Here is a 22,181-nt window from a genome sequence, read left to right as displayed (position 1 = left end):
TGAATGAATGAATAAATAAATTTCTTCCTCTTAGAGTTAAAATTTTACTGCAAAGCTAGCTTGATGTGTGAAATTTTCATGAGAATGCAATTTTACAAATTCTTAGTGTGGTAGGAAACTTATGATTTGGTATGTTTCAGACATACTAAAATAAACAATCTAAACCTATTTCTTTTAAGTGTATGGGTCAGCTAGTGATAATGCCCTTTCCAAGACAATCAAGCATTGACTAAACTGTCATTGACGTGGCTGAACGTGCACTCAGTTTCTGCTAACATTTTCTCTTTTATAAAAAGTACATAAAAAGGTAGAAAGAACAAGACACCAACTTGTTTTCTTTGTTAAAATATAGAACAAATCATTAAAAGAGACAAATGCTGTAGGTAAGAAAAAATTATTATCACCATGTTAAAAGCCCTTGTTGTGGTTTTCAAAAACTTATGTCAAACATATTATCAGAAAACAAGGCCTTTTCCCTTTCTGCCGCTAATGTTGGTTTCTTTATTGTTATAATGTTTTTGTAATGAAAAAGATAATGGCTATCTTTTATTATGCAAAAACAGATGCTAATATGCAAATCTAGACACAGAGAATACTTGGTATGGCCATATGCACAAACGTCTTTGTAACATGGTTAATCCAACTAACTTTTTTTTAAAAAAAAAAGAATTTCTGAAATATTTATAATATACAGTAAGACAATAAAAGCCATTTGAAGCTTTTAAACTTTTGTTAAAAATCATGTTCTGAAATACTTATAAATGACATGTAAGAGAATAGAGCCATTTAAAACATAAAGGTACAAACCATGGCTTCCTACCTGTTGGGGTGAGATGCCTCCAGGTGATGACAGGTTCAGGACGTCCATTTGCCATACACACTAAGGTCACATTACTTCCTTCATTCACAGTGACATCTGAAGATATGTTGGAAATCTTTGGTGGAACTACAAGAACAAAAATGGTTGGTTAGAATTGTCTTAGGTTGATCCAAAGTGACTTAAAAATTGTGTTAAAGATTCTGAATTCTGAATCCTACTGGTACTAATAAACAGGAAGAGAATTTACAAATAGCATAAAAACATAATTCATGCCTTACTGAATGAACCATAATTGTTTGTTTGATTGATTTTTTTACAGCAATTAAATTAAAATTAGTTAAACCATATTATGCCTTAGGCATGTTGAATGACTCACACCATGTTATCCTACATCTTAGTCTATTGCAGAGCTCCTTAAAAGCTTTACTTAATTTGCTGGCTTTTTATATGTCAGTTCAAAATAATTTATACTAACTATACATATGCTACCTAAAGATAGAGCTGGCTTTAAGTTTAGCTGAACACAAGGACTGGGTTCACACTTTGCAATGTTATAATTTATAATTTGCAAAATACAATGGATTTTAAGTCAGCACCAAACATTTTACTAAGTGGAGTATGTGAACCTAATATATAGGTCTGAGCATTTTAATGTCTAATTAAAGTACCTGCAAGAATGAATATAATAACACTACCAATATTTAAGAGATGTTGGAAGAAAAGTCTTCATCATAAACAACATGGCAACTGCTTTGGGAAGAGGGTTACAGTCTATTGCAGAGGAAAGCCAGACAGGAAGATGGATCCAGAAAAAAGAATTGACCACATGTGTGTAGTGGATTTTTTATAAATATTGTTTGTTTATTTCCTGTTCCTGTTTGAGGCTATTTCCTGTGTGTCCTTAGTCCAGGTGGGCCCCTCTAGGAATCTTGCTAGGAATCTTGCTGTTTGTGGGTATGTTATGTCCCAGTCCCTGCTTCTCTGGGGCTGGGGTATGTCTTTGTCTACCTAAGCTCCTGGCTCCAACCTTCTCAATGGCTCACATTTCCATGTCTATAGAATTGGTTTTCTGCTTGGGGGGGAGGAGACCTGAGACTATTAAGAAAACTGAGCATGCTTTCCTGGTTCTTAAATTTCTTTTTAGGAAATATATTTTTCTGCCCTTTTAATATTTCCTTCTCTGGGGAGCTGACTTCCCTCAGAGATTTAACTAGATTCCTCTTGCTATTTTATTATGGCTGCACTGTTTTCAGGAATTTGCTGTGAAATATCTCTCACAATGTATACTCCTGTTTTAGTTTTAGTTTTCACTTCAGAGTCCTTATGTTCTCTAAATAATAGTGGAATTCTGAATTAAATGAAAACTAATGTGATATGTTATATATCATATATATATATGTGTGTATATATATATACATATATATACACACACACACATATGGCTGTAGAAATATAGCTGGGTAAAAATATGTATACAATGTCATAGGTCTTGTTGTTGTCAGAATTATGAGTCAAGTTATAGAGCTCTGCATGGGAACTAAGATGCAATGATTAATTCTAATCAGTATGCAGCTCAAAATAATCACGTTGTGGAATCATCTTAAATAGTAATTTTTAAGATGAGCATATACAAAAATGAAGCAGATCAACCTAATGCTCTCTAGATATTTTGAATCATAACCCCCACAGTCCTTGACACGGCCGATGCTGCAGATGGTTCTGGTAACTTTAGTTCATAATATTTGGAGGACCTGGGATTACTTATTCCAGCCTCATTTCACTTGAAAATTTCATGGGTAGTGACCTTGTCTGCTATTTTCTGTCTCAAACTAGGTTCACTGAATTTTCTTAGGGTGGATAAAAACTGAGAGAAACCCTAGGAATTAATCTGAAAAGCAAGAATCAAGTAAACAATAAGTATGGCGATATGGATTTAAATTATTATATTTTTATATAACTTCATACAATTGTACTTCCAAAAGATCTTTAAGTTCTTTCCCTTGCCTGAAAGATACTTGGAATCCATCTGAGCATTAAATTGGGGCTGAGTTTATGTGGGGTGAAAAAAAAAGGATCCTTGTGAATAGTTTTGCATATCATCCATAAAATTCAATGGTTATTTTCCATTAAATGTTGTTCTCCTATAATAACCATATCAAAAACAAGGTATTAATATATTAATAAAGATTGTCTTAACATGCTAAGAAGTTCGTTACTTCCATGTATACCATTTTAAAGACCATGTTTACTGTTTAACTGAGAAACCTCTGCCTCACACTGCTTACTTAGATCTGCATTTGCATTAAGCTCACAGATAGAAACATCCTTCTATCCCATTCACTTCAGAGAAGAGAAGACTAATTTCCTTCACTGTACATAATGCAAGAGCAGGGGACAGCAAGTAAAAGCCATCACAGAACACAGGAACCATGTTCAAGCAAATGACAGAATTATTTAAAATTATTATTTCAATTTTGAATGTGTGTATTAGCTTGTACATATAACCTCCAATGCTTCAAATAAAAGAGACATAACCATATGTTCTTAAAGATTAATACTGAAGTTTCCTTGTCTTATTAAGAGTGTAACAATGTTCTACTTTACTAAATATAGTCTTGTGAAACTTAATTCAAAGCAATGAATTAAAAGCAAGATCTATGATTTCAAAATCAACAAACCACAGTATAGTTTATTTAAATATGTCAGTCTATATAAGTGCATATCCACAGCTCACTCTAAATTTAGTTAACAATCAAGAACTATAAGCAGAAGAGACCAAGGGGCTTATCATGTTATATTTTGACAAGGCATAAAAAAGACATACACTTCTCACAATGCTAAAAATGTTCTATTGCTAATTAAACCATATTAATTATTTCTGTATTTACCTATAAATATCAATCACTAAATTAAAATATGATGCAGCTCTGCAACTCTGCTTTATAATTTTATCCTCTTTATCAGTGATGCCTTCCTTCTTGCTGATATCTGAAGCACCCATCATCACAGCATATTATGATGCTGATGGTTCTTTCTTATCTACTATCTACTATATTAATTTAGCCTTGAATTTGCTCGGCCCTTTATTTTTATTTTTTTAAAGAAAAATTTATGGTTTTCTAGCTTTACTTTTAAATATTTGAAAAGCAATGTGGCGGCTGAGTTGGTAAATAATTCAATAACATACAGATATCTTTAGTACAGATCTCAAAGTATTACCGGTACATTAAATGTTTCCTCTCTTTTCCCCTTAGTATTTACTGTCTCGTCTCGTAATTTTTCCCAATTTTTAGTTTCCCATTAATATTTATATTTAACATTTGATATTTATAGTTTCCAAGTTTTAAATAACTCCAATTCCCTTTATCACAATTCATCACAAGATCTAATGTTCAGAATACACATCTCATCTATTTGAGTTCTCACTGTCTTACATCAAATAATTAGTAATACAATATAATATTCTTATTTTCTGGTAATTTCCAGATATCTTAAATTTAGTAACCAAAATTCCTCCTATTTCAACATTTAATACTTCCTGTCTTTTTCTCTTAATATCTACTATCTCGTATTTAAGCTAATAATTCTTATTACCGCTAAATAAAAACATATTTATTACATTCATCAATTAATTTTTACCTTATACATATCTTAATTACTTTTACATTTAACCTTTATAAGCAAATCAATGTTCAAATTTAATTCTTAATATTTATACTAAGTTATAAATGACCATTTTTTTAATCTCATCTCATAACAATATCTAGTATTCTATTTGAATATATTCTATTTTAATTCTCATGAGTAAGTCAAAACCCCAATTTTCTTCAGTCTTATTCTGGCTTTCTTTCTTTGCCAAATTGTCTTCAATGTCTATGCTTTTGAGTCATCAAACAAATCTCCCTGTGTTGTTATATAGATTATTTGATGTAGAAAAAACCATCCAGTCGCCATTTTTTTGAGAGGACTAACAAATTGTCTCTCTATTTTTCCATCTCGACATAGTTGTCCTGAACTGTTTATCTTCTCTTCAATGTGTCCTTCTTCTTGATCCTCATGTTCCTTCTGATTTATGTAGAAAGTCTTTTCCTTTTTCCATATTGTCTCTCCCTTTTCTGGGTTTTCCATTGACTGTATTTGTTGATCAATTGAATCTTCTGTCATAATCTTTAATTGTTCCACCTTTTCTGTTATATTCCGTGTAGCTGATTTTTTAGTTGTAATCAAAATTTGAGTTCATATATCTGGACTGACATCTTGTTCTTTTTTGTAACCTCTTATTTCATCAGTAGCTGTAAGAATGGTTTGATGAATTGCTTTTAACATAAAGAGAATCTGTTCCTGTTCTTCATCCATATTCTCTTAGTATTGTATTAGGTTAAAAGCTTTACAATCAGAGAATGCAAAAAAAAAAAAGATTTTGTCACTGAATAAGGAACACAGCTGGGCTTCTCTCAGCTGATGTCTCAAGGTTACATAAGTCTTATCTATTGTCTGGGATGCTGGACAAGTCTCTTTTAAGCAATAACAAATCGTAGTATCAGGTTTAGCCAAAAGATGTCGCCCCTACCATTTAAAGTTTTCTTTTAAATCCAAAATTTTTATAATCTTTTCAGTTTTGCTTCTTTCTTATAAGTAAAAACTCCAATCTTCAGTAAGCATAGAAAATCTTTTAGTCCACAAACTTTAAAAAATAGAATTCCAATTAGGATCAAGTTATTCTTTCAATGTTTTAAACTCCCCTGGATAGTCAGTTGCCGCTGTTTCTAGAAGGAGGGATAAAATCTCCCTTCCCTCTCCACAGGGGGGAAAGTACTTTAGGCAGCTTATGCAGGTACAAAAAATAGTTATGATTTAAGAGAGGTAGATCTCACCCAGTCTCATCTGCGCTACTTTAAAATTGCCTGGTGGTAAGTGTGACTTCGGCTGTCTGCAGCCTAGTGACGAGCCATATTGCTATAACCAGTCTTTCATCTGCTGGTTTGGAGGGCTGCCCTGGATCAAGCAGAAGGGCTACCACCCTCCCGCAATCCAACAGGGATCCCCTCCTTGCTGGTCATCCCTACAGGGCGTCTTTCTACCATTTCCAGGATCCCCCAGCAAAGCGTAACTGGACACGGAAGATGGAGCTTGCCTTCCAGACGTCCATAGTGGCCATGTCGGCAAACCGAAAGTTCCCTGAATTTGCTCCTCCCTTTAATTTTTCCCCTCCCTCTTTGGTTTTAAAGAGACATGTGTTATTTGGATTAAGTAACTAGTTATTTTTTCATTTAAGTAAACATTCTACGAGATATAGGGATGAATTACTCCTGAATGCCAATATTTCTAATGTAGATATGGGATGGAAACAAAAGAAATAATAAGACATCAAGTGAAAGGGATATGAAGGGAAAGATAATGGGAAGATATGTAGGCAGAAAGCTGATTATGAAAAATCAGAAAATAAGCACAGTCCCTGAAAAATCAGAGAAGTTTAAATGTATGCAGTGTCTTTGAAATGAATCCTCTTTGTTACTTGGAATTCAGTTCATATGAAACACTGAACCATTACCTCTGAATAAAGATGAATGCATCTGGACTCTTAAACTGGAAGCAATCTTTTTTTTTAATCCCATTTATATCCCGCCCTTCTCCGAAGACTCAGGGCGGCTTACAATTTAAGCACAAACCAATGTGCTTAGCAATAGCCTTCATTCTATGTATACTGTATGCCTGCTTATTAGGGCTTTCGCCCCCCCCAAGCGGCATTATCATGATTTACTCATACCTGGAATCCCTTCACTATGTAGTGAACCATCCAAAACACACGGGCATTCCCTCCCTCCCTGCCTCATAGAGCTTCCAGAACTGGTGGGAATAAACCTTTTGGAAGGAAAAGGGAATTTGGGAATAAGGAATGAAATTGTGAAAATGGGCATTTAGTATCTTAAAAATGCTCCAAAGTTTGAAACACACACCTACTCTGATTTCCAGTGTTTTTCTATTTCTTAAATAAAGAAAAAAGGTGCAATATTTGCCCTCTAGCAGTAGAGGGTGCTGAAACACTAGGGAAAAAAAATCATTTCACCCTCTGCTGATGAAGGAAAAAAATGCAGCTATTTTTAAAGGGGGAAGAAATTGCTGTTATCACGTACATCCCTCACACAGTCATAAATAAAAAAAATAAAAGTAAGTTAAAGATTAATAATAAAAGTAAACAAAATGCCACATAAAGCCTGATGTGGCCCTTAAGCTGATGACAACACAAATCACAGAGTAAAAAATATTGTGAAGGAAAAAGGACTAGGAACTTCTTCCATCATTCCAGTCTATGAACAACCATAATCAAGCAGTTTGGCATCCACCAACTCTTTCTCCTTAATACAGCAGCCATGCTTCAAGTAGCCTTCTGGATACGGTAGGGAATTGTTTTGTCTCTGGCTTTCACAATTTTCTCTTCAAGGCTTCACATTATAAGGGATTCATTGTGGGCTGAACTGCTCTTAAGTAAGTGGAAGGTCCACTTTATTTTATTGAACCACCAGTATCCATTTCATTTTACAGTAAATGTTTTGCAGGACAGGGATGTTGGGGTGGAAGACCTTTGATCCTTTTCAGTTCTATGGTTCTACAAAATTTATTTATTTATTTTATTGGATTTATATACCGCCCCTCTCCCAAAGGACTCGGGGCAGCGTACAGAGCAATTAAAACACAATATACAGCACATAATATACAAAAATTAAAATAAATTAAACCAAATAGCCCAAGCAATAAAACACGTTCTAAAATTTAAAATTCGGAATTTAAAATCTAAAACCCCAATCCCTCAGTCCAGGCCGGCAAGTTCAAATAACCAAGTCTTCAGGTTGCGGCGAAAAGAGCGAAGGTCGGGAGCCATCCGGAGCTCAACAGGAAGCTGGTTCCAGAGGGCAGGCGCGCCCACAGGTGACCGACGGCACCCTGAGGAGTCCCTCTCTATGGGAGCGCACAGGACGATGGGAAGTTAACGCCGGCAAAAGGTATTCCCGTAAATAATCTGGGCCCATGCCATTTAGGGCTTTATAGGTCATCACCAGCACCTTGAATCCCACCCAGAAGACAACTGGAAGCCAATGCAGCTTGCGGAGCAGAGGTGTTACATGGGACTATTGGGAGACCCCCATCACAACTTGTGTGGCCACATTCTGCACCAGTTGGAGTCTCCGAGTGGTCCTCAAGGGCAGCCCCACGTAGAGAGCATTGCAGTAGTCTATCCGAGAGGTCACGAGCGCATGAGTGACTGTGTGTAGGGCATCTCGGTCCAAATAGGGCCGCAACTGGCACACCAGGCGAACCTGGGCAAAAGCCCCCCTGGTCACAGCTCCTATATGATCTTCTAAACAGAGCTGTGAGTCAACGAGGACACCCAAGTTGCGAGCCCTATCTACGGGGGGGTAACACCTCACCCCCTATAGTTAAAGATGGAATAGAGCGGACAACCTGAGATGCTGGTATGCACAGCCACTCAGTCTTGTCGGGATTTAGACGAAGCCTGTTCCTCCCCATCCAGACCTTCACTGCCTCCAGGCAACGGGACATCACGGCGAGGGCATCACTGGGTTGATTTGGGGTGGAAATAAAAAGCTGGGTATCATCAGTGTACTGATGATACCCCACCCCAAAACCACGAATGATCTCACCCAGCGGCTTCATATAGATGTTGAACAGAAGGGGCGAGAGGACCGACCCCTGAGGGACTCCACATACGAGAGGCCTTGAGGCTGACCTCTGCCCCCCTGTCAACACCGACTGTGAACAACCCAGGAGGTAGGAGGAGAACCACTGTAAAACAGTGCCACCCACTCCCAACCCCCTGAGGCGCCGCAGTAGGATACAATGGTCGATGGTATCAAAAGCCGCTGAGAGATCTAATAGGACTAGGACAGAGGAGCAACCCCTGTCCTGAGCCCGCCAGAGATCATTCACCAGTGCGACCAATGCCGTCTCCATGCTGTACCCGGGCCTAAAGCCCGATTGGTAGGGGTCCAGATAATCCGCTTCCTCCAGGAACAGAGGAAGCTGATGTGCCATCTTCCAAATATACCATCTTCCAAATATGTCAGAAATAACCATCTGTAATACACACAGCTAGCTGAGTGGTTTGTGTTTCAATGAGATCTCGAGGTTTATATGAATATTAACACAATATAAGAAATTGTACCATAACATCCCCTCAACCGAATTATAATAATTTGACAAAATGGAGTGTAATAAAAGCTGAAGAAAACAATGCATTCATATAAAATTAATGAATTCATGGGCTTTTCTCTTTTTCTCCCCTTTTTCAGTGCAATACCATCTATTCATTTCTCCATGCCAGAAGCTCGGGCATTTTGCTTATGGGAGACAGGTAAAAGATAGAATATGAATTGTTTGTAGCTAAATAACTGAGTTATTAACACATATTAAATAAAAGGTGGCTACCTAGCTTTTAAAAAACAGGGCTTTGCATAAACTGCCAACAGCATTATATATTATACCTAGTCCAGGTAATATTCCAAGGCCTGGCTTTTTGTACATGAATCATTCACATTGATGAAAAAAATAAAATTGATGAAAAAAATAAAAAGAGCCAAAAAAGGCACAGAAGATCCTAGGATTGGCATACAATATAGAAGAAAGTCATTTGTTTTCATGAGGTTCTAACTTAAAAACCAGGTTCACTTAGAACAAAGGAGTGAAAAAAATGGTCTTTAAACACATGCAGGCCACATATTTTCTGAACAAGGACACTAATATAATTTCCTGACTTAATACTGTATATGTAAAATATTCTCAACTCTTCATGATTAGGTCAATTGGACCCAAATGTTGGTGCCTCCAATTATCTCTTTCTTCCTCCACCTGTACTTATATTTCTAGTGACTTATCACCCATGCAAAAACATTGTTCCATTTCTCTTCTCCTTTGGTAACTTTATTTAAGCATATTGTACATCATGGCAATTGCAAAGAGAAAAAAAAGGAAGGCAAGGAAGTAGGAATGTGATAGAGAACTGGAAATGTATGGCATTCTTTTTACTGTTTCTTAAATGCATATTTTCAATGCAGTCACAAAGAGCAGAATTCTTTCAGTTGAATAGAATAGAATAGAATAGAATAGAATAGAATAGAATAGAATAGAATAGAATAGAATAGAATAGAATAGAATAGAATAGAATAGAATAGAATAGAACAGAAATGGAAGATGAACAAGTGAAAGAAACAATGATAACATAGGCAAAAAGTTTTGGGCACAATATAGAATTAGAAAAACAGCAAAATCTTTGGGAAAGAAACTATAAATTGACCATGCTAACTGCCTATAAAATGTATATAAAATGTTTTATAGATTGCATTTACCACCTGCAAGATTAGCAAAAATGTTTAAAAATATGTCTAGTAATTGTTGGAAGTGTAAGCAAAAACCAGGCACGTACTATCATCTTTGGTGGACATGCCCTAAAACAAAAGGAAATTGGACAAAAATACATATTTGCTTAGAAAAGATGTTAAGAAAACATTTATATTTTAAACTGGAACTATTTTTATTAGGTATAATATCAGAAAAATATGATGAAGAAAATGTATATTTAATGTTGCATGTATTAACATCAGCAAGAATTGTATTTGCTCAGCACTGGAAAAATGAAGAAATGCCATCTGAAGAAGAGATAATCAAGAAAATACTGACTATGCAGAAATGGATAGACTTACACTGAAGATTAAAGTAAAAGAAGATACAGAATATTTTCCAATATGGGACATATTTTATCAATGGCTGGAAAAACGGGGTAGAAATTAGGAATTTAATGTGTAAAACAAGTAAAACAAATGGACCCAGACAACACGGTGTTTATCAAGCACCTATGAATTGTAAATAAAGAAAACTAATAAAATATTATAAAAATAAAATAGAATAGAATATCTTTATTGTCATTATGTAACTCACAATGAAATTAAGTGCTATCCACAGTGCACACTACACAAAAGTAAAAACCACAAATAAGAACACACATTATATACACACATCCTTCACATTCTATTCACCATTGCACTGCCCCTAATATTGCACTTCAATGTTGCACTATACACTGGTATTTAACATAGTTACAGCTCTGGGATAAAAAATATTTTTCAGTCTATTTGTCTTTGTTTTTATTATCCTGTACATCTGCCAGATGGTAATACTTAAAAAAAGAATGTTTGGAATGAGAATATTTAAGAATATTTTGAGCTTTCCTAAGACAACGGGAACTGTACAGTTCGTTCACAAGGGGGAGGAAAGGGCAACCAATAATGCTCTGGGTGATGGCAATGACCCTCTGGAGTGCTTTCCTATCTGCTACTGTGTAGCACGCAAACCACACACAAATGCAAATGCTCTCTATGGAGCAATGTAGAAGGTCACCAGCAGTTTTTCATTTAGTTGTTATTTCCTGAGAAGTCTCAAGAAATATAATCTCTTCTGGGTCTTCTTAACCAATGCTATAACATGAGCATTCCAGGTCAGATCCTTTATGGTAATACCCAGAAAACTAAACCTTGCCACCTGCTTCATACAGTCTCCACTGATGATCACGGGCTGAATGTCTGATCTATTCCTCCTGTAACCTATTATAAGCTCCTTGGTCTTAGTTGTGTTGAGAACCAAATTATTATTTCTGCACCACAAGAGCAACCATTCCATCTCATCCCAGTAGGCAGACTCAACCCCCTTGGAGATAAATCCCACCACTGTTGTATCATCCACAAATTTAACAATAATATTGCTGGGATGAGTGGTGGTGCAGTCATAAGTGTAGAGGGTGTAAAGCAGGGGCTCAACACACAGCCCTGTGGGGAGCCGTATTAAGAAAAAGGGCTGAAGAGATATAGTTGTCTAATTTAACCCTCTGAGAGCCGCCAGACAGGAAGTTTACAATGGCATGCTGATCACTGATACATTTAGTGACTGCATGACTATCTAAATGAACTAGTTCAAGCTAAAACACAGTAAGAAGTACTTTCCAGAACTACTCAGGGCAATAATTTTCAATTAATTAACATCAATGTTAGTATCATTGTGAGTCACCAAAAATATTTCTTTAAATGCAAACAAACGAAAACACCCCCTCCCTTTGTCCTATCCCACCCTCTCATGTTCTGCTGTCCTATCATACTTATAGGACACATTGGGGTAATCTGGCATTCCTTTGACATTCTAAGGATATCACTGTATGAATGAGGGAAATGAGTTAGCTAATATTTCATAATGTTCAACTTTGGTAAGATAAGGACATCATTAAACTTCCATCTAGGGAAAAAAAAGTTATGGACATAAAAGCCTCCACAGAAGCTCCCCAATTAAACCTTAAGAATTGTAATTTCCTCTTCTCTGGCTCCTAATTAACAGCATTTTTCATCAAATACAAAAAAAGAATTAAATTACCTCTTGGTGAAAATGAAAAGAAGGGAGGGAAGGCTTTACTGTCCATCACATGCACAGACACCTTAAGCTTTTTGGAGCTGACATTTGTTTGCTACAAATTAGTGATCTTTTCTGAGGGCAACTAATTGCCAGCAAATTGGACTCATTAGTAACTGTTGAGTTAAAGTGAAATAAAAAAGGAAAGGGGATTTATAGAGGGGCCCAAACTGGTAAATAGGATTATATGGCTAATTTTCTCCTCCCACTCTATACCCCTAGGGCTAATCACACCTATATGAAGAAAAATATTGCCACTTTTATCCAACTGTGTAACTACCTAAACAATTCCCAAGATTTTGGGGGCAATGAATGCTAATACCCATCCATCATTTTGAAGCTACAACAACCTACACGAACCTCTCCATTAGTAGTAGCAGCTGCTTGATTTTTGTTCTATTTTCTATGTTTGTTTTGCTGAACATAAATTCACAGGAATCCATGACTAGCAATTACCCCAGATCAATTCAGTTCCTTACCAAAAGTAAGTTTAGAAAGAAAATTTAACTTTCTTTTCTAGACAAGAACAGTTTCAGTAGGGATAAGCTAGAAAAGCAAGGAGGTTTTTTTTTCTACCTTTAATCCATATGATTGACCATATGTATATACAGTATGTATACGTATGTGAGTGATTATGTGTATAAAAGCAGGATAAAAATGTAATGATGAGAAATGCATGCAAAGCCAGAATTGAGAAGACAGCAGACAGCAAGTGCTTCAGCTTCTGTAAAGAAGAAACTTGCAGCAGTTAGCATGAAAAAGTAGCAACAATGGTACAGTGATATGTCTGCAAGAAATGCCATTTGACTGCAAGCAAGAACTGGTTAGATCATATAGTTGACAAATAGAAAATGAAGGTAAAGTCCTCTGGGACCTTAAAATTCAAATAGACACCTTCCTTATTTAATAATTGTTGATTAGAAAGACAACAGCATCTGGATAGTGGACATTGTAGTAACCTGGAGATAGCAGAATAGAAGGAAAAGAACTAGAGAAAATCTGAAAGACCTGAAAATAGAAGTAGAACAAACGAGATAAAATAAAGCAAAGATAATACCAATAATAATAAGTATTTGGGTGTAATCCCATCAGTCAATTGCAAAAGCAGCTTTACTTGGAAGAGTTTATATCCTGTGATGATAGCTTGAACACCATCAAACATTAACATCTACCTATCTTCTCTGTCTTGATAAGTGGAAAAAATGCCAAATACAGCCTAAAACATCTGGCCATCTGTGTAACCAACTGTAATAATAATAATTACAAAAGGCAGCTTTACTCAGAATGGCTTACATCCTGTGATAACGCCTTTAACATTATTAAGCATCTGCCTATCCAGGTTCTAGGTTTAACAAAAATACAAAATCCAGTCTAAACATTTGGTGACTGTATGACCAACAATATGAATAACAGAAACCTTAGGAGATGGCCATGATGGAAGCAGCAATGCAAAATCTTCCTTAACTACATCAAGATTTAAAAAATGGTGCCCATATGTTAGACTTTTTAAAAAAGAAATTAAAAAGTTTATAAACTGTTCTAGCAAACTATTCAGTATAGTTGGCATTTTGCATTTAAAAAGACATGATACAGTATGGAAAAGCAACAGAGACAAAAGGAAAAAAAAGCAATACTCTGGTACTTCATCATTCTATCTGTTTAAAAGATTTATATGCCATACAATCTGCTAACAGTTCTTGAATATGCATAAAATTTAGTAGAGCAATATTAAATGTGACAAATAAAAAACAAACTAAATCAGTAGTATTGAGAGACCTAGTTAAAAATTGGTTTAAGCCTAAACTGTAATAAGTTGGGAGCTGGCTTTAACAGTATTGGAAATTTAATATTTAATATGGTGACCATGGAGAAAAAAAAAAGATCTTGATGTCAAATGCCGTTTGTGATGAAGCCCATAAAAGGTACCCCACTGATTTAATTTAATTTAATTTATTAATATTTCTATACCGCCCTTCTCCCGAAGGACTCAGGGCGGTGTACAGGGCAAGAATAAAACACAGAAATTTACAAAAAATAAAAGATAATTAAATACATGCCCGATTAAAAATACAGTTAATACATGGTAAAAAAAAACCCCAATAAAAATAGTAAAAAACCCCACCAATCCCCCCTCAGGCCAGGCCGGCTTGCTCGAACAAGTATGTTTTCAGATCGCGGCGAAAGGAGCGAAGATCAGGCGCCGTCCGGAGCTCAACCGGTAACTGGTTCCATAGCTCCGGGGCGCCCACAGAGAAGGATCTCCCCCTGGGGGCCACCAGTCGGCATTCTCTGACCGGTGGCACCCTGAGGAGGCCCTCTCTGTGGGAACGCACAGGGCGGAGGGAAGTAGACGCCGGCAGCAGGTGTTCCCTAAGGTACTCCGGACCCCTGCCATGTAGGGCTTTAAACACCATTACTAGCACCTTGAATCTCACCCGGAAGACAACTGGCAACCAATGCAGCTCACGGAGCAGAGGTGTGACATGGGAGTATCGGGAGACTCCCAACACAACTCTCGCGGCTGCATTCTGTACCAGTTGGAGCCTCCTGGTGGTCCTCAAGGGAAGCCCCATGTAGAGAGCGTTGCAGTAGTCTAGACGAGAGGTCACGAGCGCGTGAGTGACCGTGCATAAATCATCCCGGCTTAGATAGGGCCGCAACTGGCGCACCAGGCGAACCTGGGCAAAAGCCCCCCTAGTCACAGCCACCATGTGATCTTCCAAGGTGAGCCGTGAATCTAGGAGGACTCCCAAGTTGCGAGCCCTATCTACGGGGGGGTAATAATTCACCCCCCATAGAAAGAGATGGAATATCCGAATAGACCCGGGATGAAGGTATGCAAAGCCACTCGGTCTTGTCAGGATTGAGTTGAAGTCTGTTCCTCCCCATCCAGACCCGAACCGCCTCCAGGCAACGGGACATCACGTTGAGGGCATCACTGGGGTGGTTTGGGGTCGAAAGAAAAAGCTGGGTATCATCAGCATACTGATGATACCCAACTCCAAAGCCACGAATGATCTCACCCAGCGGTTTCATATAGATGTTGAACAGGAGAGGCGAGAGGACCGACCCCTGAGGAACTCCACAAACGAGAGACCTCGCGGTTGACCTCTGCCCTCCTGTCAACACCGACTGCGAGCGTCCCTGGAGATAGGAGGAGAACCACTGTAAAACCGTGCCTCCCACTCCCAATCCCCTGAGACGCCGCAGCAGGATACCATGGTCGATGGTATCGAAAGCCGCTGAGAGGTCTAATAGGACTAGAACAGAGGAATGACCCCTGTCCCGAGCCCTCCAGAGATCATTCACCAGCGCGACCAATGCCGTCTCCGTGCTGTGCCCGGGCCTGAAACCCGATTGGTACGGGTCTAGATAATCCGCTTCATCCAGGACCAAAGGGAGCTGATGCGCCACCACACTCTCAACAACCTTCGCAAGAAAGCGAAGGTTGGAGACCGGACAAAAGTTGTTCAATACAGCTGGGTCCAAGGCAGGCTTCTTGAGGAGGGGCCTCACCACCGCCTCTTTCAAGACGGCAGGGAAGCTACCCTCACTCAAAGAAGCTGATATAACTGCTTGGAACCAGCTGCGTGTCCTCTCCCGGGCTGCATAAACCAGCCAGGAAGGGCATGGGTCCAATAAACATGTGGTGGAGCTCAGTCTCCCCATAATCCTGTCCACTTCCTCTGGAGTCACAGAATCAAACTCCTCCCAGGTGATATCGACAAGACCGCCCGTGTCCTGATCGCCAGACTCTGCCCAGTCAGAGTCCAGGCCGGTCCGAATCCGAGCGATTTTGTCCGACAGATAATTGTTAAACTCCTCGGCACGACCCCGCAAGGGTTCCTCCCTCACCTCCTGATTAAGAAGGGAGCGAGTCACCCTAAACAGAGCGGCTGGGCGATTATCTGCGGACGCGATAAGGGTAGCAAAGTGATTAGACCTCGCCACCCTTATCGCAGCGAGATAAGACCTAATGTAGGTTCTTAGTCGCAATCGGTCGGATTCGGATCGGCTGGACCTCCAACCGCTCTCTAGGCCCCGTCTCCGACGCTTCATCTCCAGGAGCTCCGCGGAGAACCATGGAGCTCGACGGGATCTGCATCGGGTCAGGGGCCGCAAGGGTACAACTCGGTCAAGAGCCTCAGTGGCTGCCCTTTCCCAAGCTTCCACTAAGGCATCTGCCGAGCTGTGAGTGGGGGAGGCAGGTGGGGACCCCAGCGCTGCCTGGAACCTCTCGGGATCCATTAAGCGTCTGGGGCGGTACCATCTAACTGGTTCCACACACCCACGGCGGGGGGTAGCAAAACGGAAGACCAGCCGCAGGAGATGATGATCGGTCCATGACAGGGGCATAATAATTGGAGAGCCCCCACCAAGATCATCTAACCACCGACCAGATAAGAAAACTAGGTCAAGGGTGTGGCCTCCCTCATGAGTCGGTCCTGAAATTACTTGCGTCAGGTCCATGGCCGTCATGGAAGCCATGAACTCCCGAGCCAACTCAGATGATCCTCCCAGAGATAGTAGGTTGAAGTCCCCCAAAACTATAAGTTTCGGGAACTCAACCACCAACCCAGAGAGGACATCGAGGAGCTCAGGCAGGGCTGCTGCTGCGTGACTAGGCGAAAGGTACACCAGCAGCAAGCCCAACTGCGCACCAGGGCCGCATCTCAAAAAGAGAGACTCACATCCGACTATCTGCGGAACGGTGGCCTGATGACCTAACAATGTTTTGTTGACTGTATAATAGAAGTTGTAAGTTGGATTTAAACAGCACAGTCAGGTTATATAATGAAAAGCTGGAAGTCCTGGTCTTCTAATATTAGTAAATTTGAAAAAGGGACATATTTCACATTGTACATCAGTTCCCAAGAAATTAAAGAGAAATTTTGTTAAATTTCATGTGAACCTATGCAAATGTCCTAGATGGCCAGAAAAGGAAAAATTAAAACAAAAGCTATAGCTTCTAACATCTACATAGAATAAATAAATTAAATTTTAACATAGCACATAACTGTTTGCTATTTCTTAGAGAGAATCTGAATTCCAAAGCAAAAGGTTCTATTTCTTTATTCCTTTACCTCCTTCAGCTTCTGGAATCATTTATGAGAGTTGTGGGGTATGGTACACCCCCATCTCAGACATTGCAATTTATATCTCAATGTCCCTGAAGTTCTATTTTTGTCTTTAAAGGACAAAATACAGTAATGAAGAAGAGTATAGAAAATCTGTATTTTGCATATGTGTTAGAAAAAGCATCTTTCCCTTTGAATGTTGATTGTAACACAGATGGACTCTGGCATTTAGACTGCCAGGAGGACTGCCAGAAGTATTATGAATACTGACTTGCTACTCACAACAAAAACAATGAAAAATTCTCATCTTAAGTTCAAAAAGTAACTGATTATATGTAAACTTTTTGACAATACAGGAAAACATGGGATTTTCTGGAGAAACCATTCACCACGCATACGGCCACATTCTAAATCAGTTGCAGTTTATAGACTGCCTTCAAGTTCTGCCCCATTAACAATAATTGAAATAAGATTACCACTTTATGAACCATGAAGACATGGTCTTTCTCCTCCAAGTAGGTGAAGATTTATCACAACTGATTTATCAGGGAAAACTGTAAAAGTTCTTCCATGCTACTTAGGTTATGTGGCTATCCAGCTAAATTCATGGGAACTCTCTGGTTGCAATCATATTGGTAAAAAGGGACAGCAAACCTAAGCCAAGATAGAAAGGAACTGTATATGCATGGATGACAGCAAACTTTATCAATTTTTTCAAGAAAGAAACAATAAAAGTGATCCAGGCAAATATTACCAATAATGTTATACAGTTAAAATTCAGATGGATACTATTGCCTAAACTGACATTATATCCACCAAAAGGTTTGGAAACACTGGATCAAATGGCTGATAACTATAAATTAGGATCTGCCAAGAGATATCCATGTTTTGATTATATCAGATTCTTTTTTTGGAAATTTTCCATAATCACTGAAGCCAACTACACACCTCTTCCTGCAGTTGCTTCCAATATGGCACATTGTATTTTTATTCTAATGTAACAAATAACTAGGTAGCATTGCTATCGATGAGATGGCATACTAACAGGATAGAATTATCTGTCTATCTATCTATCTATCTATCTATCTATCTATCTATCTATCTATCTATCTATCTATCATCTATCTATCTATCTCATTTTTTTCCTGATAATAACACAATATTGAATATGAGGAACAAAACCACTTTTAGCCTTTGTCAAATCATGGATAGACAATAGAATAGAATAGAATAGAATAGAATAGAATAGAATAGAATAGAATAGAATAGAATAGAATAGAATAGAATAGAATAGAATAGAATAGAATAGAATAGAATAGAATAGAAACTTTATTGTCACTTTGAATGTATACTAATTGGCATACATTAAAATGAAATTTCATCGCATTCAGCTCTCAATGGGGCACCACCTCCAATATACTATATTTTACTCTTCCTACTGTTGCAATTCATTAAAAAGGAATCTGACAAACTGGGTGATATGGCTGCATATGCCGCAAGTACCATACATATTTCAGATGTATAAAGCATCTGAGCTGCAGCTTTTAAAAACATTAGTGAAGTAGGTATCAACCTAAGTGAAGTTACACTGGAGCTTTGCTTGTTTGTGAGATTGTAGCCTCACTTCTATTTGGAACTATTCACAGTCCTACTTATGTCCAGGGTTTTTTTTTGTCATAAAACGCTCAGAACGGAGTTCCGGCACCTTTTTTGCATGGAACCTTGTAGGGTAGGAAAGGCGGGTTGTATGACATGTGTGAGTTCCAGCACCTTTTTCTTTTCCAAAAAAGCACTGCTTATGTCTTTTATCCAACACTGCTAGATCTTATATTCTGGCCCAGATATGCTCACTGAAAGCAACCACGAATCAAACAATATTTAATTCCTGAGTTGATAGAAAAAGAGATGTGACTACTCTCTCATGTCTTGTTTTCTGATCATTGTGTAGCCAAACAAATTACTAAGCACAGAACACAGAGAGAGATTGAGATATTTGGGCTCTTAAAACCCGTATGTCTCCCTTTGAAACCAGCAAGCTAAGGGTCCCTTTCCATTTTATCATTAAAGTGATTTACATTCATTAAAATTAAATATGAAGTAAGCAATATGTCAGTATTTGGGTTGGCATATGGTTTAACAAGTTAGCAAAGGCTTTAGATGAGTCAGGTAAGGAAAACTTTAGTATCACTAGCTCTCCATGTATCACTAAATTCAAAATCCATTATCCCTAGTGATGATGGGAGCTACAGTTCAGCCACATATGGAGAACTGTACATTGCGTAACCTTTCTTTAAATCAATGAATTGTCTGCCGAGTAGCAATTATTTCATAAGAGTATATGATATATTTAAAGAATTTATTTATAATAGGTTTTCAAATTACTTGGGAAAAAATTGTATCTTTACACAGAGGTGATGAAAATCCAGTCTTTTCAATCTTAATAACATTGAACTTTTGAAATATTTAGAATACATACAGTTTAGGTTTATCAGTTTGAATTGATTCTTCTCCCCTCTCCCCATTTATTAATATTCAAATAGCCAATTTTTCAAAGAATATATTTAGTTTCCAGATAAGAAAAAAAATCTGAACTATGTAACATAACACAGCAAAACAGGAGGAGCACAGAAATGAACTTGCTTACAACACAGACAAAACTGAGCTACAAACCCTTAGTTTTTTGGAACATTCTTTTTTATTTTCGCAAATATGATTCATCGTTAGAATTAAATTTAAGCAGATTATATGCTAAAATCAGTCTAAATGTCAATACAAGATATCAGAATCCACCAGTGCTGTTCAGTTGTTGAAAGCTGACCAAGACTTTTAGGCTGATTGATTGGATGTGTTTCACTTACCAATTTCATACCAGCTATAATCTTTAGATTAATGCACAGCTTTCAGATTCATGCTGTAAACATGGTATTATTGTTACTACATATTTGAATTGGACTAAGAAATATTGATCTAATAAAAATCCAAATCCATGTGATACTGACTAATCCAGAAAAGTAAACTGTTTTTAAAAGGGCAAGTATGTTACAGATTCTGAATTTATATTTAAAGTGCTGATGTTGGTAAAAATATTCAATTATTATATTCCTGATCTGGAATTTTCTCCCAGGATTCTATTGCAAAAACAGATTAAAGAAAATTTCTGCAGAACAGTGATGCATTATTTCTTCAATCTAAAGGCTGCATTTGGTATTCCAGAAATTTCTCATTTAGAAGCATCTGAGAGCAATACCCAAGGCAAATATTAAGTATTTCTGATGTGACTTAAAACTATGAAGTCTAAAGAAGCAAATCAATTCTCTTTACTACTGTAGAAGTTGTTTAAGATGAAAATTGATAATGCAGACCAATTTCTTATTTTACAACAAGCATGGAGGAAAGGTTATCCAATGTCAATCTATCAATAACAGCTAAATTAATAAATGTGAATTTCACATTAGGATTATGCAGAATACTTATTCAGGCAATGATTGAGTTTATATATGGTGCTAAGCCACATATTTTCTTAATTAGGTTTGTTGAATACACTCATAACTAGTGTTTATCTATTATACTAAGGGAAACTTGTTGTTGTTGTTAGCTGCGAAGTCGTGTCCGACCCATCGCGACCCCATGGACAACATTCCTCCAGGCCTTCCTGTCCTCTACCATCTTCTGGAGTCCATTTAAGCTCACGCCTACTGCTTCAGTGACTCCATCCAGCCACCTCATTCTCTGTCGTCCCCTTCTTCTCTTGCCCTCGATCTTTCCCAGCATTAGGCTCTTCTCCAGTGAGTCCTTCCTTCTCATTAGGTGGCCAAAGTACTTGAGTTTTAGCTTCAGGATCTGGCCTTCTAAAGAGCAGTCAGGATTGATCTCCTCTAGGACTGACCGGTTTGATCGCCTTGTGGTCCAAGGGACTCGCAGGAGTCTTCTCCAGCACCACAGTTCAAAGGCCTCAATTCTTTGGCGCTCAGCCTTTCTTATGGTCCAACTTTCACTGCCATACGTTGCAACTGGGAAGACCATAGCCTTGACTATACGCACTTTTGTTGACAGGGTGATGTCTCTGCTTTTTAGTGTGCTGTCTAGATTTGCCATGGCTTTCCTCCCCAGGAGCAAGCGTCTTTTAATTTCTTGGCTACAGTCCCCATCTGCAGTGATCTTGGAGCCCAGGAAAATAAAATCTGTCACTACCTCCATTTCTTCCCCATCTATTTGCCAGGAATTGAGAGGGCCAGATGCCATGATCTTGGTTTTCTTAATGTTAAGTTTCAACCCAAGTTTTGCACTCTCCTTCTTCACCTGCAACAAGAGGCTCTTTAGTTCTTCTTCACTTTCTGCCATTAGAGTGGTATCATCTGCGTATCTTAGGTTGTTGATATTTCTTCCGGCAATCTTAATTCCAACTTTTGATTCATCTAGCCCTGCCTTTCTCATGATGTGCTCTGCATATAAGTTAAATAGGCAGGGCGACAGTATACAGCCTTGCCGGACTCCTTTCCCAATTTTGAACCAATCAGTGGTTCCGTGTCCAGTTCTCACTGTTGCTTCTTGACCCGCATATAGGTTTCTCAAGAGACAAATAAGATGGTCTGGTACTCCCATCTCTTTAAGAACTTGCCACAGTTTGTTATAATCCACACAATCAAAGGCTTTAGCATAGTCAATGAAGCAGAAGTAGATGTTTTTCTGGAACTCCCTAGCTTTCTCCATGATCCAGCGTATGTTGGCAATTTGATCTCTAGTTCCTCTGCCTCTTCGAAATCCTGCCTGTACTTCTGGTAGTTCTCGATCCACATACTGCTGAAGTCTAGCTTGTA

The 22,181-nt window shown here is 38.2% G+C and overlaps 1 protein-coding gene across 2 annotated transcripts in view; it reads right to left on the bottom strand.

Moving 5' to 3' along the window:
- LSAMP (limbic system associated membrane protein) overlaps positions 1-22,181 on the bottom strand; it is a gene marked incomplete at both ends in the record, with an annotated part of 501,998 nt that overhangs the window by 158,502 nt on the left and 321,315 nt on the right. For both annotated transcript variants that reach the window (XM_081327926.1, XM_081327927.1), the window contains one exon: positions 821-946. In XM_081327926.1, the coding sequence (XP_081184052.1) occupies positions 821-946 (126 nt within the window). The remainder of the gene's footprint in view (positions 1-820; positions 947-22,181) is intronic.

The sequence above is a fragment of the Vipera berus genome (genome assembly GCF_964194415.1).
Source record: "Vipera berus genome assembly, chromosome: 4".
NCBI lineage: Eukaryota > Metazoa > Chordata > Lepidosauria > Squamata > Viperidae > Vipera > Vipera berus.
The sequence above is the reverse complement of the archived record's forward strand: the minus strand, read 5'-3'. Positions and strand labels throughout refer to the sequence as shown.